Source organism: Rhopalosiphum padi, chromosome 2 (assembly GCF_020882245.1).
Source record: "Rhopalosiphum padi isolate XX-2018 chromosome 2, ASM2088224v1, whole genome shotgun sequence".
Taxonomy (NCBI): Eukaryota; Metazoa; Arthropoda; class Insecta; order Hemiptera; family Aphididae; genus Rhopalosiphum; species Rhopalosiphum padi.
In genome coordinates this window covers 39,239,479-39,258,776 of record NC_083598.1, presented here as the reverse complement: position 1 = coordinate 39,258,776, position 19,298 = coordinate 39,239,479, and the positions used below count along the sequence as shown (strand labels likewise).

At 30.1% G+C, this 19,298-nt stretch overlaps 1 protein-coding gene across 8 annotated transcripts in view; it reads left to right on the top strand.

The window, feature by feature from the left end:
• LOC132923468 (uncharacterized) overlaps positions 1 to 19,298 on the top strand; it is a 206,987-nt gene that overhangs the window by 117,026 nt on the left and 70,663 nt on the right. For 4 of the 8 annotated variants that reach the window (XM_060987478.1, XM_060987476.1, XM_060987475.1 and 1 more), the window contains one exon: positions 19,121 to 19,254. In XM_060987478.1, the coding sequence (XP_060843461.1) occupies positions 19,121 to 19,254 (134 nt within the window). Of the gene's footprint in view, positions 1 to 5,006; positions 5,468 to 5,501; positions 5,550 to 19,120; positions 19,255 to 19,298 lie in introns of those variants that run through there. The other 4 variants (XM_060987480.1, XM_060987483.1, XM_060987481.1 and 1 more) reach the window with 4 other exon arrangements.

Below are 19,298 nucleotides of genomic sequence, written 5' to 3'. Positions count from 1 at the left end.
CCGTCGTCGTTGTCTACTGCTACTCGTCCTTTTCCTCCATCATCATCATTATCATCATCGCGCATTTCCCGCCGTCGACGGTTTTCTCAAAAGTTTATCAATCCGACGACGACGTTGTATGGAATTAAGTCTAAAACTGCGGAGTGGAGTGCATATTTTATGCGTAAACGAAACAGGAAAAAAAACCCTATTTGAATTAATTTTTCACTCAAATGATGCTGCAGCATTGCGTATATTATAAACGTTTTTGTTAGTTGAAATATTGTTCTAAAAGTATATAATTTATAGGGTTAAGATGACGTGGTTTTATTTTGAAGAGACTATATTTGATATATAGGCTATTATTCTATAAATTCACTCATATCTTGCCAGCCTTTTTAGTTTTCACCACCTTTACCACTGATTTGATGACAACAAACAACCGTTTCATGTTTTAGTTTTTAAACATTTATACATATATTATTACCTATAACGCTATTTTTTTTTTTTTTTAACCCATTGGAAGTTAAATTAAAATTACCTGAATTATTATTGGTATTATAGTCATAAGGACACGGTGACACTGTGAAATAATTTTACACAATTACCATTTATTATAGTTAGTTGACAATTCTTTCTCTTGGTATTAGTTATAGTAAGCAAATTGTAATTTCAGTTTCAGTTCTATGGGCTCGTAAAAATAAACAGTACAACGCTTAATTAAAAAAAAAAAACGTTTTATGATAGTTTCGAGTTATTATTAAAACAAAATACTTTAATATTTATGCTGAAACCATGCAAGTTCAGTTTTTTAATATTTAATTACGTATATATAAATATATATATAATATTAGTTAACTCGAGAAAAATGTGTAGTTTTGTATTTGGGAACATAATATAATGTTACACTACATTAAATATATTAATAACTGCAGTGTTAGGTTATAAATTATATTTTACACGTGTTTTTATATTTTCATCAATTGCGTTTGTCCAGAGATTAAAGTTCGCTTCGGTTTAATAATAGCGATGAATTAGTCTTTTTTGACGTTCTTTAATGAAACATTTCTTAGCCATGCGTACAAAATAATATAATAATATTTTATTGCACACATCACCGTGAAATAATGAAGGGCTAACGGAAAATTTGAGGTATTCAACTGTCGTTTTGATGACGAAATATGTAGCTTATTTCAAAAAAGGGTTCAGCGAATATAGGTAGCTGGTACATGTATGGTGTAGATGTATAATATGTGAAACACCCGTTGTCTCGTCCGTTTGGTATGTAGGGTAATATAGCTGATTTAAAATAGTTCTGTATGAGGGTTGAAACGAAATATTTAATACATCAAACATACGTTGAAAAAGAAAAAAAATTATTATTTGTATTATGTAATATACGTGTATATAGTACGCCTACAACTTTGGGGATGAAGTCGCACTCAATCTGTACTCTGCAGTGCTGTGTTGCCCACGTGCCGCCACTATGGACCCTCAAATGTTTTAAAACGGCAAAAACGAATCAGGAAATTCGATTTTGAATTCATATAAATTCTAAATAACAAAAACAATAATACATCGAATATAGGCAAAATAGCTGGTATTTTAATCTTTAATCCAATAAAAGCTAAATGTGTTGACGGAAATTTGTCGTCGTACGGACTACGGATGATTTTAAAAAGGGTGGAGTGAGTATAAAGTATATATATATATGTATATATACACGCATATAATATATACAAATATTTTGTTTCTGCAGCTGTTTTGACTATTCTACCCTTCGGTGCTCTGCATGCAGTTTAAAAATCCCACCCATGTACGTGTTCAAAATAATATGTATTTAGGTGCAGGCCACCCGTGAGCGTGAGGCCGTGTCACTAGGAAACTAAATATATAAATATATATTTTCGCACCATGAGGGATGTATCAACTTGTCATCGATCATCAATACGTATTGGACGTTGTGGTACAAAATATTTTTCAAGTCTGTCAATACATTAAATCTACGTATGTTTTGAAAAAATATAAACAGTTTACCTTTAATCTTAACCTATCACTCATAACATATCATTATCGGAAATATAGGTACTTATAATATTTTAATTTAATATTTGATTAAAAATACCTTTTTATTCAAGTTCAATTATTTTAATTTGAAACTTTTTATTTAATGTAAGCTTACTTCATAAGCGTATGGTATCCATACAAAAATATTTATAATACAATATAGTAGAATTTCTAGTCGTTATGTGTACAATTTTGCATAATAAATCCACAGAATTTACCAAATATTAATATTTACCTAATACCTAATATTTGCAATCATTAATTTTGTAACGCATTTATACACATATCATTGAGTCGATTATATTATAAAAATTCGTTTTTTTTTTTAATAAATTATACAAATTCTTGTCAGGATTTTAGTATGCGGTGAAGAGGAGGAGGTTTTTTCCACCCGGTGCACAATAATATTTTTATATCATTTTGGCAAAGTATGTCCTATATATTTATATAATAATAACATATAGGTTCATGGCAGTAATATTCCACATTTTACGATTCAAATTATTTGCATTTGCAGTAGAGACGTTCATACTATTCTAGACAATTGAATTTGCACATCCTTTTATGTGCTCCTGTTGCGAAATTCTTTTCCAAAATAGTAAATGTTTTTATACAACGCCATACATAAAAATCAACAACCCCGATTGCCGACGTCAACATATTATCATTATTATAATAACACGCCCACCGATAGTTGGTAATTCGATTACGTAACCGGAAAATATGTTTTTCGTTTTCTGATTCTGCTCACGATATACCATAATAATAATCTAATCCCGCATGACTAGTATCGTCTTTGGCTGATGGCAGTTGGAAATTGTTATTACCGAAAACACCTTGTCATTATTGGGTTTGGCCTATGAACGTTTATATTATAGTGGCGGTAGTGGCCTCTTTAAAGGGGAAGAGAGACTTAATATAATACTACTCTAGTTGTAATAGCATCACGCGATTTTTATGGTCAAATAAATTCGCCGATTGATATTATATGATTCGGCAAAACGTAGTTGCCCGATAGGCTCTTCAGAAGGCGTTATTAAAAACAAGACGCCAATATAGAAATAACTTCGATTACCTCACCGTCGCATATTATAGGTTTAGGTATTAAGACGAGAATTGACGTTAAATGTGAAATTATGGCTTTCCCCACTGCCAATTTATAGTGATCTCTTACATAGGTATAAAAAACACCCGCAGATGCATTAAATACTTATATCTAGGGGACATTTTAAAAGTTATAAAATTGTATCTATCTTACAACATAATGCGTATATTATAATATATTGTACAATACAATTGTTTAGTACCTCTAAGAGGATTTTTATACACCTTTTTTTTTTGTTATCTGTTATAAAGTTTTATTGTAAGAAATTATACATACCATAGGTAATTTAGAATTTTATTTTATAGTGAAGATGATTTTTTTTTAATAATTAATAATATTTTTGGTACTTAATTGCTAATAACTAGTAATAGTAATAGCTCAAACGAATTACTCTAATGCAAGTAACAATATACCTGCGTAATATGGACTTGTAAACAAAAGTTATTAATTTTAATTTAGATAATCAATGGATAGAATAGAAAGCACATGTATTTGTATGTATAATATATTAAATATTAATCGTAGTAATTAAAAATTATAAGTAATATTTTATTGTTAGATAAATTGCAACTATAGAAATAGAAGTGACTAAAATATATTATCGTAAATATTATTCTTTAAATAATATTGATATAATATTTGTATAGATCAGTTTAAAATTAGTAGATTATATTATATACTTATATATTAGCAACAAGTATAACTATGTTTAAATACATTTTTCATTCAAACAAATATATATTATTTATTGATACAAAAAAATAAATAAATACAGATGCTTTTAAAACTTTTAATATTTTTCCATGATGTTATTATATGCAATTGGGTATCTTTCTATGTCCCGTGTGCAAAATCGTAGTCATTTATCATTTTATTATTTATCAATATACATATATATTATGTATTCAAATGAAATACATAGCTATAAATTATAATATAACCTCTATTAAATTACCGTCTGTATTAATACTTACATTTGTGTACATTTTTATTTGGCTATAATATATTATATTATAATAAATAAACAAATTTAGATAGTTAATTAACAGTTATTGAATTATCGAACTAAATGTTGACCTCTTGAGTTGTGAACTAATTTTACAATCATGAGATTAAAAATGAAATTATGTTGATATACCTAGTTTATATAATAAATTATATTTTTCTTAGTACGGGGTCATGTATAACTACGTATTTTATGTATAGGTATAGTATTTTTTTTCATAATTTGTTACGAAAAGTTTACGAAATACGAGACGTATATATAATAAAAATTATAATTAAATAATAAATGTACAATATTATTCGTACTTATTATAATTTCCAATACTTATTATATCTGCTATTTAAAATGTTTTATAATGTATACATTTTTTTTTTATGGAATTTATGTAGAAAACACGTGAGCCACGTGCACATCGAATACCTTATAAGAAAAAATAAACATTATCGGGAAATATTTAGCAGTAAATGATGACAAATAATGATGATGATTTGGATTTTTTTTTCGTTCGATTATTCAGTATCCCTTTACTCTGGAATAAAATCTCATCGAACAATAGGTGCCGTCAAAGAAATTCTATTTTTAAACACACTTATTTTACATTCTCGTTGCGTTCGTGTTTATTTTAATTTATTAATGGGTGTTGTGTATAATATACAATATGTATAGTATATACTAAACATATTATAGGAATTGTAATTTGGGCGCTGTTAAAATAAATAATAGTAATAATTATTGTAGTAAAAAAGAGAATGTGTCGCGCCGGCCCGGCAGTTTGGTACGCCTGCCCCGCCAGCGGAGGAATACAACACGGTTCGGCGGCGGCGACGAGTAGCGACGACCAGCGGCTGAGCGGCTTCAGTAGGTAACCGATCGCGTACTTGATCGCGCGTGTTTTTCTTCCATGTTCGGGGTACGAAAAGTTTTTACGATTTCTCAAAATTTTTTACATCGTAAAATTTTATTTTTTTATACCTTACCGGATAACATCACTCGGACAGTTCGTACCTACCATCGTTATCGGTTTTAATTCCCCGGGCCGATATAGTCAGTAATAATTTTTTCGCTATTACGTTCGAAAAGTGAATATTAACCTACCTACCGCACGAGTAACGCGTCGGCGATGTGAAACTGCTGAAATCATCGCACGCAACACTCATGGCATGGGAACTAACTTGTCCAAAGGGAGAAACGTGAGTGCCGGTACCTATATGGTTTTTCCAATGTGCAGCGTGCATCCGGCAGTCCTCGTCTCGCGTGTGTTGTAGTAGGCCGCCGAAGTTCTTCCGATGTATTGTATAAGTTCTTTTTGGGTACGGTAAATCAAAGTGCAGCGGTGGCGGTGGTCGTTGATTGATGGTGATGGGCCGTGGACGTCACTTAATGCAATATAATGTGCGATGTGTTATTTTGTAATTGTTTCGCACCTGCAAATATTATATTATTATAATATCCCGCACGTTGTATGTTTTACAATATAAATATAACAAAGCTCATGGAACGGACAAAAATATATATAAAAAGTTTTTAATTTGGAAAGTGTGACTCCGAGGGAGGAGGATAGTTTCATGAGAAAAAAAGACTGAGGAGAGGGTAAGGAGAAAGATGGTGAGTGGGAGAATGAGGGAGAGTAAAAAAGGTCGTATATTTTATTGCAAGCAGCGGCGGCGGACGTATAGTATTGTACACGGCGGTGGTGACCGGCAACAGCTGCGGGACGCAAACCGTTAAAAACTATACGCCGACGTCGTCGACGGGAACCTTTCGATCGGCATCGTAAAATTTTACAATGGTCATTATACAATGTAATAGAAAAAAAAGCCGTCTAATTTATTGGCGCTTCGTTTCGACGTTAAAACGGCCATAAAATCATATTATCGTTCTATTTAATTAAAAATACATTGTCGTTCTATTTTTTCACAAAACAAAAATGAATAATTTAATAATAATAATAATAATAACAACAACAACCGTTGCGGTTACAACACAATGATATCACATGCGCTTATATATTCAAATTGGTCCTAAATCAGCAATAATTTTACTTACCAATGTAAATACTTAATAATTTGTATTATGTACTAACGTTTGAAATTAGATAAAACTGCCGATGTATATTATTTATTAATTCATAATATATATTATAATGAATGGGCGATATTTAAGTACCAGGAAGTTATAGAGATATATACTAAAATTATAAATAGGTATAATCGAAATATTTATTTTTTCGAACTACAAAAGTTAATTTTTTTATGTTATTATTTATTTTGTATGTTCTATATATTGCGTATATAATTTTTTACGTATTTTTGGGAGCGTGTGTGACAAGGTTACTGAAGGATATATCGTGTTTAATTTACAATTTATATTGTATTATGTATTTATGTATACCAACTAAAGTTCATTGAAACGACGCGATATATTTGTTGCACACATGTGACCATTAAGAATATAGTTCCACTACGTGTTTATAACATCACTATTAATTACATAATTTTAATCAATACGATTTTGTTATATTCATTGAATAATAATAATAAATACAGTAACGCACTATGAAATTCACTTTTATTTAATACAATCAGGTGGGTTGTATTATTTATCACTATATATCTATATAACTTCATAAATAACTAAATACATTTTCTGATATATTATATTTTATTATGTAAGTGCATGACGATAAAAAATATTTCCTGTCCTTAGGGCTTATATTATTATTTAAAATTTTAAAACAATATAATATGATATTCACAAGAAAATGATTAATAGTATGTACTCGTAAAGTAAATTAGTAAAGTAATTGAATTACAATTTAAAATGTTTTATCCGATTTAATAAAAATTTAAAAAAAACAAATAGTTACTATATACGAGTGAAAAATATATTTTTCAAAAGAGCAATTAATATAATATTTATTATAGATCGAGTAAAAGTAAAACGTTTTATGTGCCTTATAGCTGAAACTTTTCTTAAAGTCTTCAATAATTGAAAGTTTCACTGAGTTAAAGCTAAATATTGTTGGAATGAAATGAGTGCATTTTCGTCGGGTCCTGTAAGTAATAAATTATACTTTAAAATATTTTCTAACTACCATCTTAAACAATAATAATATTATCTTCCAACTTTTAGTGATTTTTATTCAAAATAGCGTGTTAAGAATAATATTTATTATACAATTTACCTTTAATACATGTTACTTATTACGTTTTAAAATCAACAACATGTTCATATTTGTTTTGTTAATAACTATAGTTTAACCAATTACCCAAATATATAATACTATATTGAACCACATAATACAAAATAAAATCATTTGGTCACGAATATACAATATTATAGTATCTTCAGGGTTGAAGTTCGACAATAAATCGGATGACATGTAAACAAAACGTAAAGTATTTACTGTTTTATAGTTTTAATGTTTTTACTGTTTCGGTCGATTAAACCTATACTATAAACTTTGGTGAAATATGTAAAATATTTCTATGTTCACATGATATTCTAAATCAAATTTAAAAACAACTACAATAATAATAATAATAATAATAATATCCAGCATTATACACCGTATTTTTTTTGTTATACATGAACGCATTAGAAAACAGTGATGAGTAAAATGTCAAGACTTTAACATACAGTTTATGAGTTTATACTTAAACTTTTATCGTTTTATTTTTAGGTCAAATATCACGACTTCCGTACGAGTTTTACATTTTATCATTTCAACTTTACTTCCTATTTCGCGATATTTCTATAATTCTTGGGTGGAAAAGTTTTTACTCAAACTGGCGCCTACCGGACGCCTATTGTATTCAATGACAAAAATATAACGCTTTTCATGACACTAACTATACATATTACATATATTCCCCTCGTCAATAAACAATATAAACTATTACCGTTAACAGTATATAGCGTGTAGTTTGACCCTCGACTCATCTCAAATGAATTTTCGTAATTTAAATGGAAGTCTATACAGTATTTATAAACGCGTTAATAATATAAACATTCTAAAACAACATATTATTTATAATTAACACTATTAATAAACTCGAATACGAGTACAATAAAGTATTTGATAAATAACTATTTGATAAAATGCCATTATAGTTTGCTATTTCATTATATCATGCATTTTCATTTTTAAATTAATTATTTCTGCGATTTTGATGTTAAACGAAACATCAAACTAATTGATTATAGTGATGTGTTATTGTTCTAAACCCCTTTTCTCATAATTATTTTTTCGCTTATATTACAGTTCTAATTATATGAATTAATTTTACAATACAAAACAGTCTTTAATTACAAAGTATAAACATAAGGCATTGTTTAAATAAAAAAAATACATTTCCTTTAATTATTTTCCTCTTACTTTTTTTATATTTCACATTTTTTAGTAACCATTTTTCTACCTAACGGAATGTCTGGAGTGTTCATTATTATTTTCGTTGTAAAACGAGTAGTTTTTAACATTTTCCTCTGTCCTTTTACCCGTTTAATTTCTCTTCCTTTTTAATCCTTTAATTGCGTTTGCATATATCCTGCAGATACGGTTGTATATTCCACATATTGTGCATACAATAATGTTATAACACAATTCGCGTAAATACAATTTATCATAACAAAACAGTGAACTGTGTCACCACAACGACTTATGGAAAACATTTGAACGATTATAGTATAGTTTCTATGGTATGATTTAGAACGAACGATATGTTCAAAGTTTGTTTTTAACGACGTGTCATTTATATGTTGTTGGCTTTGAATTACGTAAACCTAATTTGTTTATATATAGGTGTTTATAACGTATATATATATATATTATATACATGTAAAAAAACCTACGAATTGTGATGTAATTTATAGTTATTTTGCCTGTCATATTTATTAGAGTAAACAGAAATTTAATTTTTGACTTTTGGCTAATTTTCTATATATTGAATTATCAACTATTAAACCATTTTTATTTTCAAAAATATTGTTATTCATGTAATATAATTATTTTTATAATGACGTAGTTTATGACTCGTAATATATATTATACAGTAAAAATTGTTCAATCATGCGATATTGAAGTAATAGTTATTCGTTTCATCGTTGCGCAAAAATAGTTGAAAATGACTTTGAATAAATGTTGGAGAAAAAAATCTAATAATTCAAAATTAAACAACCGGCATTAAAAATATCTACTGGTACCTACATGATGATACGGGCTTACTATCCGCTGTGTATGTTTACATTATGTTTAAATGTTTTAATAGCATTATATACGTAATATGTATACAATATATTAATTATAAATACATTTTATAGATTCATCAATACGCACATTTTTTTATTAAAATATATATTATTATATTAGGTACATAATATGTTGTATTATAATAGGTATGTTCCATTTTTATTTAAAGTTTGCATTTTATAATGGTTGAAAACAAAAATTGAGTTTAAAAAAAAATTGCGATCTATAAAGGTATTGTAGTACAATAATAGAAAATTATTTTCGCATGTACCTATAGGTATATTTTATACGATAATATGTAGGTTTTTAAAACCACTCGACTTTGCTCTTATCTACGCTCTTATTACGCATTTTCATTTTTTTTTTTTTTTTGTAACTTTGTATTCTATATAATACTATACTATATTTATTTCTATGCATTTCCTTATCACGGTCTTTGACACAATGTCGCGGAAACGCGACCGATAGCGTATTATTGTCATCGCATGGCTCATCGGTCTGATCTTTCGTTTTCGTATTTCCGGATTTCCTGAGTAAACTGTGTGAGTGGTAGGAAATAGATGATAAAGAAAATAAAATCATCAAATATAATATATAATTCGCGAAATAAAATTATAAATATAAATAATAATAATAAATTACACGTATAGTTTTCGAATGCTGTAGTTGACACTGCGTAATCAATGCTTTCCGTCACGCCACGCACTGTCAACGATGACATCGATGTATACACTGTACATAATAGAAACGCTATGATTATTATTATTTTTTTTATTGCATAATCTCGGGTAGTCGGGTGTGTGCGTTTCAGTGTCTTGAGATTTTTTTTTATTTGCATCGGTTATTAACAATACGTTCATTAGTGCAGCTGTAGTTGGTTCCGGAAACTGAGGGTGTACGTTTAATATAATATAATATAATATAGGTACGTTATGTTATATAGACTATATTATCGTAATGTATAAAAGGTGATTTTATTATCGCGAGTTACCTTTTTATCGGTCAGTTTTCGTATTTTTATAATTATTTGAACGTTTACGCTATTTTTTTTTTCATAGAGGATATTTAGCATTTTTTTGTATAATCTTTTGTGGTCTTGTTAATAAAGCTTACACGAATTAAATGGCAAAGGAAATGACGAGATACTTCACAACAAGTTTTAGCACCATACTTTTTCACTTGTATTTAAAGTTTAAATGCTATTAAAATAAATGTAAGATGTAACTATAACTTCAATATATTCGCTATATTTTGTGTATAATATGCTCGAGTACAAGTATGAAATAGGACAATATTTGATGAGGTTATTATTATATTCTATACGATTTACAACGTTAGGCACGTTTAAGCTCTCAAAATATTTCCAAGATAATAAATTATTAATATTATTAATATTTATTTAGTATATTTTATATAATTGGTTGGTAATTTGATAATAAAGTATGGCACCTATAATAAATAATTACTTGAATAATGGTTACCATAATTTATTATCAATATTCAAAATTCATAATAAATTAATAAGTAGGTACAATAAATAAAAATGTGATAATATAAATTTAGGCATCTCTCCCCCAATAAGTCCCCCCCCATATAAAGATTTCATACATACCATTCATAACATTATATGTATACCAAAACCTTCACTATTATATACCTATAATAATATGCAAAACTTGATAGTTAGAAAACAATAAAATATTTAAGTATAATAGCACAGTCTATCGAATAACTTTTTACACAAAAAACGTTTATTTTTAAATCCATTTTAGACATACAAATTAAAAATATATAGACATATTCTAAAAATCAATGCTAATTTCTTATACGCCAAAAACGTCATCGTTTATTATTATGTAAAAAGTATAATGTTTATATTATAATAGTACTTACATAAAAAAAAATATAAATAAAAAATGCTGTTCTGTGAATCGTCGCTTCATCCATTTAGTATATTCTTTGAACGCCATATCGTTTAAATATGACGGTTTTTTGCGCGCGTGTTCGTTTAAATCAAGGTTTAAATTTAAAAATTAAAAATTATCTTCTTCTTGTAGTTGCTTTCCACATTCAGTTAAATATGCATATACTTTTGTAATTTTGTAGTGTTGTACTATATGTAAAATCGTTTCGACGACAGCGAAAAAAGCACACGCATTCTTAATACAGCCGATCAGCGATAAATTAAGTGCGTCGACCGTCAAGTAGCACTTTCGAATTTTCATCGTCTTTTTAAACCACGCTCCGAGTAGCTTTTATTATTACGAGTGGTTCATTCGTCGACGGTTTTTTATACGCTATATATCTAATATATAACATCGACTACAGTCATGTTTTTTTGTACACACGCGTATAGGTACATTTGCAGCTGGTAGCATTTTTTTTTGTGCTTTTTCCAGCAGAACGTTTCTGTCGTGTGTAGCCAATTTGCGTAAAGCTTTTATGTACAATATTCCGAAAACACAAATTTAACAGAATTGAATCGAGTCACGCGATTCTATTTTAGGCTAGGTTGGACAACGGGCGACAGCTTTTTTACATTATATCGCGTTAATTTAATTGCATTCAGCCGACTGTCAAAACGTTATGAATGTCATCGGTTTGTTTCTGTCGATTCCCAGTGGTTCAAAAATAAAAATATATGCAACTAACATCTTCCCTAGTTATACTCTACCCCTCTCCAAACAACGGAATATCCTCGTAGGCTCGAAACGAGACATCAAACTCTACAGTCTTCCCTCTCCCTGCAGAAATTCTCCCTTGCCCATGGCGTTTGCCTTGTATATTGCTTCAGAGTTCAGGAATTTAATAAAGTTCTTCAATACAACGCAACACGGTTCATGATTTAATATTTAAAAAAAAAGAAAAGTGAATTTACAGTCTAATGATATATATATATATAATATATGTACATTATTACAGTGGTACCCAATCGCGGGGAGGGAATTCCCCCCAGGGGGGATATAGTGATGATGGAATTACAAAAACAATTATGTTATATTACAATGTTTTTGTATTCAATATTTTTTTCTTATACTTAGTATTATTAGTTCGTAAGTTGATTTATAATACATTTTTAAAATAATAGTTAAATAAATAGTTGTATATTGTATAATATATAGTTATTTTGTATGATTTATTTGTACCGCTCACAAAAAAAAATTCACCTAAATTCTAAGTTATGGAGGGGGGAATGAGATTTTAGTAAATTTACAACAGGGCGTAGAATGAAAAAGGTTGGGAATCACTGTATTATTAGATATATTTGTACACCGGCGTGGTTTGATGTTTAATTATGCACCATTCGATTGATGGAATATATTAAAAATAAAGTGTTTTTATTTTTTATTTTTGTCACTCGATAATAATAATAATTTTATTTAAAAATGTATGTTTGCGTGTGTTATCGTTCAAACAGGCGGCAAGGCGTCTACGAATAGACTAGGTTTTGCAACTAAAAAAAAAAAACGTGAAACCAATACGAATCTCATCGATCACTGAATTGGAATAATAGGTTTGTGAAAACTGCCACTAACGCCAGAACTAGCACGGTGTATAGTACACTAGCCATGTGACATAGGTGTAAATAGTAGGTTTCAAATTTTGTCGGCGTCTTTTATGGGAGATTCGTCAGCAAACTCCAGCTGACGTTTTACGTTGCCGGAGTTTCAAATAAATAATATTATACAACGTGTTACGACAGCTATTTTGGACCCCATTTAGTTTATAGTAACATTGTATCGCATGTATAATATTATGATGACAATATTAACGAAAAGAATTAAAGAACAGGTTGGTATAGGATGCGTTGTATTTAAAAACTTAATATATAATATTGTATATATAGTATATACGTAGTACGTACCTACATAAATCCGTATACTAAATACAATACAGGGATCTTACCATAATTTCAGTCTTCGTACATCAACGCCTCTTGCACAAGCTAAAACGTAAAAATGTTTATATGATAATTTAAATAATTTAATTTATATTAGAAGTAAAATCTTATAATAAATAAATCTCATAAATCGACTCTAGGTAAATAGTTATTAATAATTAGCTATCTATTATTATTGATAACCACAAAAAAAATATAATTTCGCTATTAATTTAGATACATTCTAAAATTGTTTAATAATACTATGAATCATTAATATTACAATGATATTATGACAAAATCATATTTCAAAAATATTAAATAGAAAAGACTGCTAGTGTTCTTAAATGAGTGAATATAAACACACTGATATAAACACTCTGTATAATAGAATATGGTTACCTCGACTTATGAATAGAGTCGCACGCACGCATGAAGACCAACCGTCATAAAAATGAATATAAAAGACAACGGAAAAGAGACTTAGATTTTATGGTTTTGTATAAATGCGGAGAAGAAGGACTCGACGGCATTGTCATACGGCAACGAGTTAATCAACCGAAACGTTGTTGTGAACAAGCCGAGCGGAAGAACCTGATAAAACGAGCGAAGAAGAGGAGAAAATAATTTTATATACGTGACAAATCTATGGCACGGGCGTACCGCGGATGAGGAAAAGACGAATTTATTTTTTGTACGCTTATGCACGTCATAATCTTATTTTCGTTAAACTTTTCTTACCACCGCCCGGTACGATGATTATGACACACTGCACGCGTGCAATACGATACTTTAAAATATTAATAATGAGCGCAGCCGGACGGTCCGGAATCGGGTTTCGAAATACGGTTTATCGTCGTAAATTGTACGAATAGTCAAGAGCTGCGGAGTGTGTACTCCACGCACACGCAGTGTGTTTTATCTCCGCGCTCTCGTGCCGCTCTGTCATCGGGATGTGTACACTGTACAGCACTATAGCATAATACGGTATACAGACGAAACATTATTTCGTTTATAGTTTCGTCCGGTTCGCGAGGTACGCTACAGCTATATCGTATTATACGTATTATATATTATATAGTTTCTGTGTGTCAAATACAACGCGCCGCCGTGGATTCGTGACCGTGAAATAACTTTTAACGGCAAGAGATTTATGGAGGATTTTGGCGAAAGACGATTCCGAAATGTATTACATCTTCATTGCATCTTTAGCGATGCGAATTCGACATACGACATGTAGGGATTATACGGTATAATGAGGATTCCTTGCATTGCACAAAAAGAATAATATTATAAAGTGTTTTTAAAATCACGATCGCGTTTATCGGTTGAGTTACCAATATCCGCCAACCCACTGCTAGCTAGACCATATTATTATATTGTCGTTTATCGATTTCCAAACACCGCATTATACAATAATATGTAATAATATGTGTAGGTGACTATGCACTTCAGATACTAGCTACATGGCGCGTATGCTATTTATAAGTCCTACGATCTCCAACGTTGTTCCGATAATGTTTATAACACTCGCACTATTTTAGAACATTTCGAAAACTTGACTGTATGTGTCGTGAACAGTTTGTTGCGGTAAGTTCGAGGAGACGAAAATCGTGTCGAAAGTTTTGTTCACCGCGTGTGCAGCTGCAGTAGACATGCGGTAGGGGCGCAACAATATAATACATGGCATGAGTTTTTTCACATATATATATACATACAATAGTCACTTTTCTACATTTTATTTGAACATATCATATCATTCATATCGAGTGCTCTTTAGTTTTTCGAGTTAAACGTTTTACTTAATCAATGCACAGAAATTAACGGACATTGTTCGTGAAAATAATAGTTTTACAATAGTATAAACTTGATTTTGAAAAAAAAAATCGCCTTTTAATATTGTACAGTGTAATTTACGTAATGAAAATAATATTATCACGCTATTTTTTTTTCATTTTAATTTAATTTTTGTTTTATAGTATTATATTATTTCCGTCGTCGTCGTTTTAATAATAATATAATTATTATTATTCAATCGTAGTAGTCGTTGTTACTCGAGCAGTCTGAACTGGTGCCTATATTATATAATATATTGTATTATATTTAAGACGGTGGGCGCAGCTATATGGAGGGTTGGGTGGGCAGTGGATGGCAAACGACTGACCGTTGATTACATATTAGTATACTTAACCTTGGGGTGATGCACGCAGTGTGTCTGGCCCCGGCTTCTCCACCGCCGACGCCGCAACTGACTACCCGTTCGGCTGGTGCGCCTCATAATAATAAGTGTCTACCTAACAAATAGTATGTGTAGTGTATACTATATATAGCTGCGAACGAACGTATATCATGTATAATACAGTATATGATATCTACATAATATAATATAAAAATAATAATATTTTATTATGTTCTCTCTGTAATTTGTAAGTAATACACTATACGTACACGCATGACTCATTACGCGTCTTGTCGTCGGATGCGTCTGACACGTCTGACGCGTCGTTGTCGATGTGCTCGGCGTGTACAATAATTCCATATGTGTGATTCGTTAAATTTATTGCACTTACTTTCGTGGCAGCTTATTGTTGCTTATTGCATTTGTTTATATATGCATTATTCATATTTTATATACGCATTTGAAATCGTGGCTGCAGCCTCCATATTTTTATAAATATTATTATTAAATTATATTATATGATATTCATATAGAAACGATCAGTGATCGGCTTCGTCCAATGGCGATCACTGATTTTCGACTACAGTCGAGTATATTAATCGTCTTAATGTTATTATTATATTCGCGGTCGTTTTCGTCATCTTTATTAAATATTAAGTATTTATTAAGTGTTTAGACAATACAAACGAATATAATATATTATATTGCAAGTATATAATACCTATACTTTATTATGTTTGGCGTCCGTGAATACCGAAAGACACTCGCGGGAAGGATACAAAATGTGAACGCATAAATATTCGTTTGTCGACAGCACATATAGTTCGTTGGTCTAACGAAAACATATATATTATATTATAATAAATATTAATATAAGACGAAAAAGATAATAATAATATAAAGACGTAAAGCGTATTTGACACTGTTTGTTTGTATGCAGATATATCTGTGTGTGTCTAACTGTATATTTACTGCGTAAGTATATCTATATACTAGTAAATATTTTTGTGTGAGTTAAATTTATAAAAAGAAAATCAGTCCTCAGAGGAAATTGCAGCCGAGGCCTTTAAGAGGTTGGCTAGGTCGACCGACAATGCTATATTGCCTATATTATACTGTACAGTGCTCAACAGTCTATAGTTTTTGTATCATCTGTTGTTAATTGCTTTTCATTAAAGTTTACGAATTAATACCAAAATACTTATCAAAAGTATGCAGTTAACTGATTGAGTGCTTCTTTAGCCGTTTTGTTTTTATTCGTTTTTAATATATCTGACCACCGTCCACTATCATTGTTAATCTAAAATGGACTATGTTAACTAACCTAACAAAATAATTAGGCGACAAACGTCATATTCGTTATTCCTAGGTACTTAAAACAAAAATGTAAATTATTGAATATTCAAGTGTTCCGAGATCGCTCTACAGGATGCGAGTCATAAAACCACGACAATGTCATGTATAGTTTGAGGAAAACGCAGCGTTCGCTTACCTTATATACTCCTCGTCCGTTATGTCATTCTACTAATCTTAATAAAAAAATAGTTTTTGCGTCATCATTAGCTAGTGCACAGTATAAACGCTGTTTGTTTCCCGGCTCGTGATATGCATAGCTAGTGTCGATCGCTGAGTTTTATATATTGTAAAGCGCCAACGCCCAACGATATTCCGAACGATTTGTTGATGTTTCCGTGAGCGACTACAATATAGCTTATGCGAATTTACAATAAAAATAAAAAAAATACAGAACGGGACGTACAATGCTCGATTTCGAATGAATATGCTACGCCAAAGCTTGCCGTTCCTTCATACGCTCGTGTTCCGGTTTCCGTGTTTCACGCCATTCTGTGCGCACTATTACACAAAAAACATTTTTTTTTCGATTTCGTACTTCCGGTGCATCGTTTAAAATCGATTTCATATACATACTATAGCAACATATCGTCGGTAAATTATTCAACTGTGGTTTGAAAACTCAAATTAAAATAATGATCGGATTTCTACTATATAACTATATCTACAATTCTACATAGAGTTGAATATATATATATATACATATTTGATTTGTAAGTTGAAGGTAACGTACTTCTAATGTAGCTACGTATTAAATACACGGAACAATGATACAATACACTACAGTATGGCGTAAGCCCGATTTTAGGGTATGTTAGGCAGATTCGCATGTGTGCGTTGTCTTCATTGCTTTAAAAACGTAGTACTGTAAAGAAAATTTGTGTTCATTAGTTTCAATTTTGTATTGTACATTATCTTTAATTATATATATTAAATTATTAAATATATTAGTTATATCTAACCAACACAAATTTGAAGCTGCCGAAAACAAATTTGCTATACTGTAACTGTAAGTTTGTAAGACAGAGATTACATAATATTATGCGGGTGTGGCGTCCTCTTAAGTTGAATACAATTGGTAAACTCTTTTTCGACAACAATATACATTATATTATTATTTAATAGATTTAAAACTATTGTCGACTATAACTTTTTGAGAGGTTATTATTATAATATGACCATAGGGTACGTTTGCACCTGAGCCTTAAAATTTGAAATTTGACACTGCTTATTCTCGTGTAATAATTATAGCTGACGCGGTAAATACTGTACGGCGGTACACGTGGCCATCACGCGCTATATAATATACGTGTACATCTAACATCACATACTAAAAATTATAATAATTTAGGTTTAAATGTTTAATGCTTGTATTCGATAGTTCGTGCGATAGATACACATACATTAAAATATCTGAAATACACAATAATATGTTTGGGTAAAGGGTTGGGAAAAATGTTGCCACTCCTCTACGTCTAACTACTAATTTTAATAACCTATTTTCTTGTAACTGAAATACCACACATTTTAATGATAAGAATTTTACGAAATACGATTATAAGCTATAAGAACTTAATGTTACAAATCCGATTGGGTAACCGACAAAATTATCGACTAGCAATAGTCGATAACAAAAATTGTTATGAGAGGACCGGTAAACAATGAACGAATTAGTCAATAACTATTGTTGTCACCAAGCTGGGAAGATAATTTTTAAATAACTAAATTTTGTCAATCAATCAAGTACTTAAATCGATTATTTTATTATTTATCAAAATAATGTTTTTTTCTAATATAAATGCTAAGTAAAAGTCAATATTTCAATATAAACTATTGAAGTTAAATTCAGAAACAAGTTTTAACAAAAGACTATGTCAAGTATATCGGGGCATGGGGATTCAGAACACTATACATTCGAAACCGGCAATCTTAATGCCAGGTTCTGCCAGTAAAAATTGCGAAACGCTACTATAGAACTTTGAATTCCCAAAAAATGTATCACACAAAAACTACTTCAATAATATTATGTTATACTGTTGTCATACGTGCGAAACGTAGCCCAGTAATTAATAGTTAAATATATTAATAATAAAAAAATAATATTGTCGTTAACTTTATGAATACTATTATTTTCTTATTGTATATAAATAAATGGAAACAATTACATTGAATGAAATCTAAACACCCGTGATAACGATGCACAACAGCTGTATATAATATAGTTTATTATTTATACGTAATATTCGTATTGTGCATAATATGGTCTGACAATAGCTAATGTTTTCCGTTTTGTTTGTTTACAGCGTGAGTGGCTGCAGAGGGATGTGGACAGAGAGAGGAGACTGCGCTTGGACACGGAGGCGAGACTCAAAGGTTCCAGTTCTGAAGCAGACAGATGTCGTGTCAAGCTGTCGACTTTACAAAAAGACTTCACCAAGTGAGTTATTTTTATTTGCATTATTATTATTATTATGATCATCA